Genomic DNA, 9,784 nt, shown 5'->3' with positions numbered 1-9,784 from the left:
GCACTACGTCATCACGCACAGATTTGTATCTGCAACAAATCAGTTTGGAAAATGTGCATATTTTCCTTATGCAGATATTAGAGTATTCGCATGAAAATCCGTTGCCAATTGGATGTATACCTAGCTACTGATGCATTTTCACACAGAACAACCCACAGTGATAATGGGTTTGTGTTTTGTGCTGATGGTCATCTCTGTTCACACACCCCCTGGGTTAAGGAGGATCCACCCTCTGGCCTTGCAGTCACCCTTGGAATCCCCAATGAATCATTAACTAAGAACACTAATAACATCCAGTCATACCAGCAGGAAGGGACAGTCAGGATCAAGAGGGGGGGAAAGGTATATAAGAGGAATTAGGAGTGTCTTTAAAAAAATAAAAAAAAATTACAGACTGTTGGACAAAACAAGCAGCGGGAGATAACAGAATCGGAGTAGGTCCATTCTTGGCCCTTGTAGAACTCAGATAAGGCAGGGGAAATCAGTCTTAGAGTAGAGCAGTTGACCATTAACCCCAACTATTGATTACAGCTCTATCCCTCTTCTAACCACCTCTGTACTGCACTGTGGATCTTGACACCAAAGTTCAGTCACTGGCTGCAGAAGTACTACACCCTTGAACAACAGGAGCATTTTCCCTCCTCTGTAGTTTTGTTTTTTGAATCCTCCTCCTTGAATCCTCTTTTATTTAGCACTTTTCTGCACTGCAAAAACCATGGCAACCACAGGGTATGGATACTACCGCAGCACAATTTGCCTGACCATGTTTGTGGGCTTTACGCTGTACTACTTCAATAGGAAGACCTTCTCCTTGGTGATGCCCTCTCTCATGTAAGATATCAAGATAGAAAAAGATGACATGGGTAATAGAATCCTCACTATTGTCTTTTCCTCTGTTTCTGTCTTGCATGTCCCAAACAACAATTAACAACCAAAGTTTAGATACTGCTGATAGTGGTCTGACTTTGATTGATTTCATTGAATCATTCCCTGTCCACATTTCTAAGCCAGCAATGATCCTATGGGGAGGTATCAGTGGATGCTTTATGTATGTTGATATGTGTACCCGAAATCAATAAAACATTGTGTTCTGCCTCTGTATTGTGTGTACTACCCCACAGGCATGATCACTAGTAGCCAGTCTCCGACATATGCTATCAGCAAGTTCATCAGCGGTGTGCTGTCGGATCAGATCAGCGCCCGCTGGCACTTCTCCACTGGCCTGTTCATGGTGGGTGCCATCAACGTGGCCTTCTCCTGGTCCTCCACTGTGGCCGTTTTCTCTGGTTCCTCAATGGCTTGGGCCAGGGCCTGGGGTGGCCCCCATGTGGCAGGGTGCTGCTCAAGGTAGGACCAGGAAGCAACACTGTAGTCCTATGATATGAAGCTGTCAGACATTTATCAATCAATTGCCTGCACTGTTAAAGGATTGGTCAATCAGTGTACCATTTTGTACAATGCATTTGGAAAGTATTCAGACCACTTTACTTTTCCACATTTTGTTACAATACTCTATTCTAAAATGAATTAAATAGCCCCCCCCCCCCCATCAATCTACACACAATACCCCATAATAACAAAGCAAAAACAGTTTAAATTTTTCTGCAAATTTATAAAATAATAAAAACTGAAATATCACATTTACATGAGTATGCATACCCTTTACTCAGTACGTTGTTGAAGCACCTTTGGCAGTGATTACAGCCTTGAGTCTTCTTGGGTATGACGCTACAAGCTTGCACACCTCTATTTGGGGAGATTCTCCCATTCTTCTCTGCAGATCCTCAAGCTCTGTCAGGCAATTCTGTCCTGCAGTATGAACCTGGCTGGGAGTATAGGCCCCATTATTGCAACATTGATGGCCCAGAGTTACAGCTGGAGGACGACCCTGTCCATCTCAGGTCTCTCTTGTTGTGTGGTCTCCTTCGTCTGCCTGCTGTTGATCAGGAACAAGCTCAAGAACGTGGGCTTGCCCAACATCGACACTGGGGGGGGGGGGGGGGGGGGGGGGGGCTAGAAGGTCAAAGCAGGTCAGAGCTTGGAGCTAACCTCATTTGGTTCTGTGGTTGAAACATTTCAAAATGTGTGTGAATGTGATATGCACAGGTTCTCATTTGAACACATGCTTTTCTGAGTATTGTCTGCATGTGAAATTGTGTGTAAAATCAGTGACACTCTGAGAATGTACTCTGCACACAGTGTGCCCCTCACATGCTAGTGTGAACGAGTTCAAGATTTTATTTAACCTTTACTTAACTAGGCAAGTCAGTTAAGAACACATTCTTATTTAAAATTACGGCCTACCCCGGCCAAACCCTAACCTGGACGACGCTGGGCCAATTGTGCGCTGCCCTATGGGACTCCCAATCACGGTCGGTTGTGATACAGCCTGGAATCAAACCAGGGTCTGTAGTGACACCTGTAGCACTGAGATGCAGTGCCTTAGACTGCTGCGCCACTTGGGAGCCACTCTCTAAGCTATGTGCTAGTGTGACTTAAACCTCTCTCCCTTACCAGGCTCACCCAGTGATGAGACCACCTTCAAAGAGTTCATCCTGTCCCGCTACCTGTGGCTGCTGTCTGTGGGCTACCTGGTGGTATTCGGGGTGAAGACGGCCTACACTGACTGAGGCCAGCTCTTCCTCATCCAGGACAAGGGCCAGTCAACACTCATTGGTTTGGAAGTCTGATACATTAACACCGGCGTTGTACCTCTGTTTTGCGAAGGTTGACGTCTATTTTCATGTCTTGTCCTGGAGGCAGAACAGCAATTTTCCCTTAGGTAGGCCAGCTGCAAAGTCAAAATGTAGCTATATTGTGAAAATTCATGAAATCAAAAATGTGCTTTTTGGTATTAATTTAAGGTTAGGGTCAGGCATTATGGTTAGCAGTGTGGTTAAGGTTAGGTTAAAAATCAGATTTTATGACTGTGGCTGTGCCCGTTAGTGACCACTTTGCAGAACTAACTCCAGAACAAGATTCATGACGGAAAACGCTAACCTGCCTGTTTTACTAGTGTGCAATAGCTTACTGTTGATAACTCAATAATAATTGCTTCTTGTTAGGTTTGCCTGAAAGCAGCTCTTTTTCACAGGCAGTTCCTACATGAGTGCCCTGGAGGTTGGAGGCCTGTTGGGCAGTTTAGCTGCAGGATACTTCACTGACAAGGCTGTGGCACAAGTGGGTTGACAGTGGCATCATACATTATCAATTCAGAGATCTATAAAAAAAATCAAAGCAGTGTTTGTTAGGTACTATATTAATTTTTGTACAGCAAGGAATGAAAAGCCATGGAAACCCCCGTAATTTTCTCTTGATCTCCATGATGGCTGGGATGTTTGGTTCCATGTATCTATTCCGGGTCACTGTCACTCCAGACAGCCCAAAGGTATAGTAAAGACATTATGTTCCTCAAATCTCAAATTTTGGCAGCATCATGGTTTGGGCCTGCTTTTCTTCAGCAGGGACAGGGAAGATGGTTAAAATTGATGGGAAGATGGATGGAGCCAAATGCAGGACCATTCTGGAAGAAAACCTGATGGAGTCTGCAAAAGACCTGAGACTGGGACGGAGATTTGTCTTCCAACAAGACAATGATCCAAAACATAAAGCAAAATCTACAATGGAATGGTTCAAAAATAAACATATCCAGGTGTTAGAATGGCCAAGTCCAGACCTGAATCCAATCGAGAATCTGTGGAAAGAACTGAAAACTGCTGTTCACAAATGCTCTCCATCCAACCTCACTGAGCTCGAGCTGTTTTGCAAGGAGGAATGGGAAAAAATGTCAGTCTCTCGATGTGCAAAACTGATAGAGACATACCCCAAGCGACTTACAGCTGTAATCGCAGCAAAAGGTGGCGCTACAAAGTATTAACTTAAGGGGGCTGAATAATTTTGCACGCCCAATTTTTCAGTTTTTGATTTTTAAAAAAAGTTTGAAATATCCAATAAATGTCGTTCCGCTTCATGATTGTGTCCCACTTGTTGTTGATTCTTCACAAAAAAATACAGTTTTATATCTTTATGTTTCAAGCCTGAAATGTGGCAAAAGGTCGCAAAGTTCAAGGGGGCCGAATACTTTCGCAAGGCACTGTAGATCTCTGCAGTTCATCCAGAGTGATCATGGGCCTCTTGGCTGCATCTCTGATCAGTCTTCTCCTTGTATGAGCTGAAAGTTTAGAGGGACGACCAGGTCTTGGTAGATTTGCAGTGGTCTGATACTCCTTCCATTTCAATATTAATCGCTTGCACAGTGCTCCTTGGGATGTTTAAAGCTTGGGAAATCTTTTTGTATCCAAATCCGGCTTTAAACTTCTTCACAACAGTATCTCGGACCTGCCTGGTGTGTTCCTTGTTCTTCATGATGCTCTCTGCGCTTTTAACGGACCTCTGAGACTATCACAGTGCAGGTGCATTTATACGGAGACTTGATTACACACAGGTGGATTGTATTTATCATCATTAGTCATTTAGGTCAACATTGGATCATTCAGAGATCCTCACTGAACTTCTGGAGAGAGTTTGATGCACTGAAAGTAAAGGGGCTGAATAATTTTGCACGCCCAATTTTTCAGTTTTTGAATTGTTAAAAAAATTTGAAATATCCAATAAATGTCGTTCCACTTCATGATTGTGTTCCACTTGTTGTTGATTCTTCACAAAAAAATACAGTTTTATATCTTTATGTTTGAAGCCTGAAATGTGGCAAAAGGTCGCAAAGTTCAAGGGGGCCGAATACTTTCGCAAGGCACTGTATCTTGCCATGATTGCTCATCAATGAAATGGATAACTGATAGAGACTCATGTGACAGAGGGCAGATATTTGACATGTGAAAGTTACCTGATAGGCATCTCCAAAGAGTAGAAGGGGTTCTTGAGGGCGAAGTCTGAATAGATCTCGTAAATCTTCCTCAGGAGTGCATCAATGCCAGACTGCCAGGGGTCTGTCAGCACAATGAACTTTATACCTGAAAAATAAGTTGACACTGAGGCATATTTCATTTTTCAAACCAAGTGCATTGCATGTAGGCATCACACACATAGACTGATAGCAGTGTTTGAATGCATGGCTTTACCAGTGAGTGTCTGAAAGCAGTGCAGAACATATCTGTCTCCAGCATCTCAATTCCTGCACTGCCAACTTCAGGGGACAGCTGTGAACCAATAGCAAACAACCTAGGAAAAGTACAACACAACATGTAGCAAGATCATGGAAAAGCAAATGTAACCATAGACCAAAGGATTTATTCATGTCAGAGCTGACAGTTGTAATCACCTGAGAAGTGTACCTACTTACGAATGAAACATTGAAGCCAGCATCAGTTTTTCATTGGAGCTCAAGCGAGCCCTTCCGAAAAGTATGGACAACGGATAGTTTGTTGAGTCTTTCAAGTATTCGATGATCTCCTTCCCATCCGCCGTGAATTTACCGTTGACGTCCAATTCATTGATGCATTGCCCACTAGATTAATAGAATTATGCGTGCACAATGTTAACAATAAATAGAACCATACAGAATGCAACATTTGAGTTCCAGCCATGACATGTACTACCAGCTATCACTATGTCAACTTTGTAAGCACTGATGCGATCACTTGACAGTTGCGGACAACATACCTCGGATTCCATCGCGTTGACCAAATGATACAACAACTTTCTCATCGTGGATCTTTAACACAAAATCTAAAGGATATCTGAATGTTTTCTCTGCTTCTGCTCTGTGTACATAATTGTCATACTGGTAAATTAATCCACCCAGTCTTATTTACAACATACACACTGAATATCGCCATCTTTGCCCTTTTTTCCGCACAGCTGACAGAATTGTCACGTGACAGGAAATATTTCAGACAAAATCTAAAATAATCTTGAACAGAGATAACTTTACATGCGTGTTCATTCGTATTATTATTCTTGTTTAATATGGCATCTATATTTATTTTGCAGATTTGTTTATTATTCATTCTAAAACCAATCTATAGAAACAGCATAGCAAGAATAAACTACATTTCCCAGAACCATACTTCCACATCCACATGTACGGGTTCTCTTAGGGGCTCGTGCACGGGTTGAACTTCCTTTCACTCCGACATCTTAACGGTGGGACATCATGGTAAGAGTTTTAGCGTGATTTCTCATTAAATTCGAGGGCGGAAAAAATATTTGACTCGAAAAAGTTCAGATTCTGGATAGATCGGGATGGGTAGGTGGAAAATATTATTTGTCCGCAGCGTTCTGACCGTGATTATGGATGGAATAGCTCACTTTACGATTCCAGTTGGCCATGCTTTCTAGCTAACGGTAGCTGGCTTGGCTACGTTAGCTGACCTGCGGCTGATGGTGCACTGCGTGATCAGCCAACCATCGGTTTATGTTGCAGACAATCAATTGTCTTATGTCCCAATGTGTAGATATCTCATAGTCTGACTTTTCCCACACATGTATCAATTAATCAGATTATGCAAACTGCCCGCTAGTTCTCTGCAGACCACGGTTGGCTGGAGTCTAGACCACTTGGTTTAACTGGAGTCGGTTGTTGATTAGCTGGCTAGTTGTTAGCCTGTAACTAGGCCGTCGCTAGTTAATTTAGGTCCAACTACATTTACAGACACTACTAAAATATGCACAGGGGTATATCCTATCTGGTTAAATTCCAATTGATAGACTAACGTTAGTGACTATCTGAATTAGCAAACCAACTGACGTTGTTTTCTGTACGTTATAGTGCACTTACAAATTACCAGCAGAAGTTTGCTAGTTTTGGGAAATGTGTGGTGGTTCATTCCGCATCAGTTAGATAATGGTACTGTGATGTGGCTTATTCCAGCCTCCTAAAGACGCCAAGGGGAAGGGGAAGGATTCCGGGAAGTCCAAAAAGGACAAGGATCCAGCCAACAAATCCGGAGGCAAAGCCAAAAAGAAGGTATGTCCTGATATCCATTGATCTCTTCTTGGGGGTTTATTCCTTTGGTGTCATAAAATGGTTGCACTGTCAGGAGTGAGCAACTTCTCCCATTTCCTCTGAGCAGAAGTGGTCCAAGGGAAAGGTGAGGGATAAGCTCAACAACCTGGTCCTCTTCGACAAGGCCACCTATGAAAAGTTGAACAAGGAAGTGCCCAACTACAAGCTCATCACACCAGCAGTTGTGTCCGAGAGGCTAAAGATCAGAGGGTCTCTGGCTAGGGCTGCCCTCCAGGAACTGCTCAGCAAAGGTAAACCCTGACCCCTGCTCTTGATTCTCAACCATAGTGTTTACTCGTAGTGAACCTGATTTAAATTAAGAAGTAGTCGGGTAGCCAAATCTGACTTTATGTAGGACAGGGCCCTAACATCAAAGTGCAGATGGTACATGTTTGTCAGAATAGGCATATACACTCTTTTTAATGGACTGCTGGTACACTACTGTCATGTTTATTTACAATAGTGTTGTTTTTTGGCATGCTACACTCTGTGTCAGTAGTCTGAGGACAATGATCTGGTTCAATTTTGAGCTTTGCTACAGTGAACCCCAGTTTGACTCAACAAGGCACTGACTCTTGTGGGTCTGCCGCAGAGCCAACTGGTACAGATACTTTTACAAAGCCAGTAAGCCCCACTTACATATACCGATGTTTAGCACTCCTCTCGCTTGCCATCCAAATGGAACACTAAATATTTCGTACTTGCAACTCTTACTGCAAAATTAACATGTTTTGTAATGTTCATAAGTCCTGTTCCCATCAATGTCACTTTTAACCCCTGTCGGCAGTATAGTCTTCCCTCGCGGGGGAAAATACCATCATTTTGGTAAACATTGGCGCTGATCAGTGACTACTAAGACTGGCACTGTAACTTGATGTCTGCTCTTTCAGCATCAAGTGTTGTGTATATTGTCCTAACTTGTGTCAGGGCAGTGAGTGGGTCTAACTTTTCTGGGTGAGTTGGTAATGTGGGACCATAGTATTTCAATATCTGTACAACATAAATGGCACGTTCCATTCTGCCACCCCTCTAGGCATGATCAAGTTGGTGTCAAAACACAGATCGCAGGTGATCTACACACGTAACACCAAGGGTCCCGAGGAGGAGGGTGGTGTTGTGGTTCCAGACAAGCCAGAGAAGCCTGAGAAGGCAGCTAAGGCAGCAAAGGGAGAGAAGGGAGAAAAGGAAGAGAAAGCATAAACTGGTATGTTATGATATTAGTCCTGATGGAACTAGCCTACATTATATTGGAACAAACTGAATATTCCTCGCTGCAATTCACTATTGCTGGTATTACCTGATTTTAATGTGTTGGCGTTAAACATGTTACACACACATTAACAGGCAGGTTGGAGGACTTATGCCATAAATACCATCTAAAATCCTGTTTTTTTTTCAGGTTGTGATTCCTGTGTTCAGATGTGATGTACGGTGAATAAAATTCTTAAAAGAGATTTGCATTTCGTTTTTTTGTATTCCTTGTGATATTCTCCCTGATGTAGCTCCAGATCATTTAGCTTGAATGAGTTGACACTCGATTGCATTTGGCTGGAGATCCGTCAATCTAGTTTCAGAATGACAACTCTATTTGATATTCTAATGTACACAGCAATTGATCTAACAATATCCACAAGGTGCAAACCTTGATTTTGAACAAATTGGGGTTACAATATCACAATGTTTCCTCTGCATGAAAACACTTAAACTCACTTCAACTTCACTATGAACATCATTGCCAAATCCAGGGCCTCAGACCTGCCAATAACAAACCCTGCCATTGACTGTTGGTGTTTTTTTTAGCTTTGCCCTTGCATCAAATAAGTTTGAAAATGTAATCCCGATGGGAGAGGACAGTGCTGTGGCGTGTAACATAAAACTAAGTGGTGTGACGTGTTGTGGCGGTATTACACTATCAAAATGGTGCTTTGGGACTGAAGACGAGCGGGCTGAGGCGTCCCCTTGGAGGCCCACTGCTGAGGATGTTTACACCTCACTTAGTGTGTTGTGTTCAATTAGTATCAATGCTTCCCTTTATAATGGAACTCGCCCAACCCTACATTTGTGCTTTCACTTGAGCTGTATTTGTTAATTTTGTCACCCATTAAATTCAGTAGGACCTCCGGGTTCCTGTATTCCAAATAAGGTGGATTGTTTCTGATGCATTTCTGGTAGGATTGGAACTTAACCATAACCCCTACTGTAACCTTTTAACTTAAACTTCTGGGGGGGGTTCCAAAGATCCCGGATAAAGAGAGACCAATGCGTTTCTGCTTTCATCCATGTTGGGAGTCAGCAGTGGATGTATGTGAAGAGCTGCTACAGGCAACTAAAGAGTGAGTTATTTATTGACAAATGGCATGAAATAAATGAATTTCTCTGCTTCAGTTTAGGGGCTTGAGCCGGGGGTGGGTGAGACGCTGATGGATGCTGCCGCTTGTCATTGCACAGCACTACCTTGAGCGGCGATGGGGGGAAAATAACAGTCCGCGGGACACTGACAGATGCTCAACCTTTTCTGCCACCATCGGGTCCTCTGGCATCACGCCTATGAGAGCACAATAACTTTTGTTTCCTTAATTTTTCTCCCATTTACGTATTGATTTATATGGTTAACTGTACGCAACAGTGGTTAAATGTCACATTAATATTCACATGTAATTTTGTCTTAGCAACTGTAAATGATCTTTCATTGGGTTTTATTCTCTATCTGTTCATTTTGCAAACTATAAACCATCCAATCAGATGGCACTTTGTGTTGAGTAGTGGTAAACATTTTCTCTGTCTGGGTGGGCAAATAACCTTTTTGTCAAATGACCAAGA

The 9,784-nt window shown here is 42.8% G+C and overlaps 1 protein-coding gene and 1 long non-coding RNA gene across 5 annotated transcripts; one reads left to right on the top strand and one right to left on the bottom strand.

The window, feature by feature from the left end:
- Positions 1 to 1,683: 1,683 nt before the first annotated feature.
- Positions 1,684 to 5,810, bottom strand: LOC110507845. Of its 3 annotated transcripts, XR_005040021.1 has the most exons (6): positions 5,620 to 5,810; positions 5,300 to 5,464; positions 5,079 to 5,178; positions 4,844 to 4,970; positions 2,713 to 2,791; positions 1,684 to 1,936 (listed from the first exon to the last, which is right to left on the bottom strand). It is a non-coding gene; the product is annotated as an uncharacterized LOC110507845 (long non-coding RNA). The 3 variants fall into 3 exon arrangements; XR_005040020.1 differs by having other exon boundaries at positions 1,684 to 2,791; XR_005040022.1 differs by lacking the exon at positions 2,713 to 2,791.
- Positions 5,811 to 6,014: 204 nt separating this feature from the next.
- On the top strand, positions 6,015 to 9,712 carry rs25 (40S ribosomal protein S25). Of its 2 annotated transcripts, none has more exons than XM_021586921.2 (5): positions 6,015 to 6,115; positions 6,830 to 6,925; positions 7,032 to 7,215; positions 7,998 to 8,168; positions 9,350 to 9,712. In XM_021586921.2, exons 1-4 carry the CDS (start codon positions 6,113 to 6,115, stop codon positions 8,162 to 8,164), a joined length of 450 nt encoding a protein of 149 aa, XP_021442596.1. In that variant the 5' UTR covers positions 6,015 to 6,112; the 3' UTR covers positions 8,165 to 8,168; positions 9,350 to 9,712.
- Positions 9,713 to 9,784: the final 72 nt, after the last annotated feature.

This window comes from Oncorhynchus mykiss, chromosome 27, assembly GCF_013265735.2.
Source record: "Oncorhynchus mykiss isolate Arlee chromosome 27, USDA_OmykA_1.1, whole genome shotgun sequence".
Classification (NCBI taxonomy): domain Eukaryota; kingdom Metazoa; phylum Chordata; class Actinopteri; order Salmoniformes; family Salmonidae; genus Oncorhynchus; species Oncorhynchus mykiss.
This window is presented reverse-complemented; position numbering and strand designations above follow the sequence as displayed.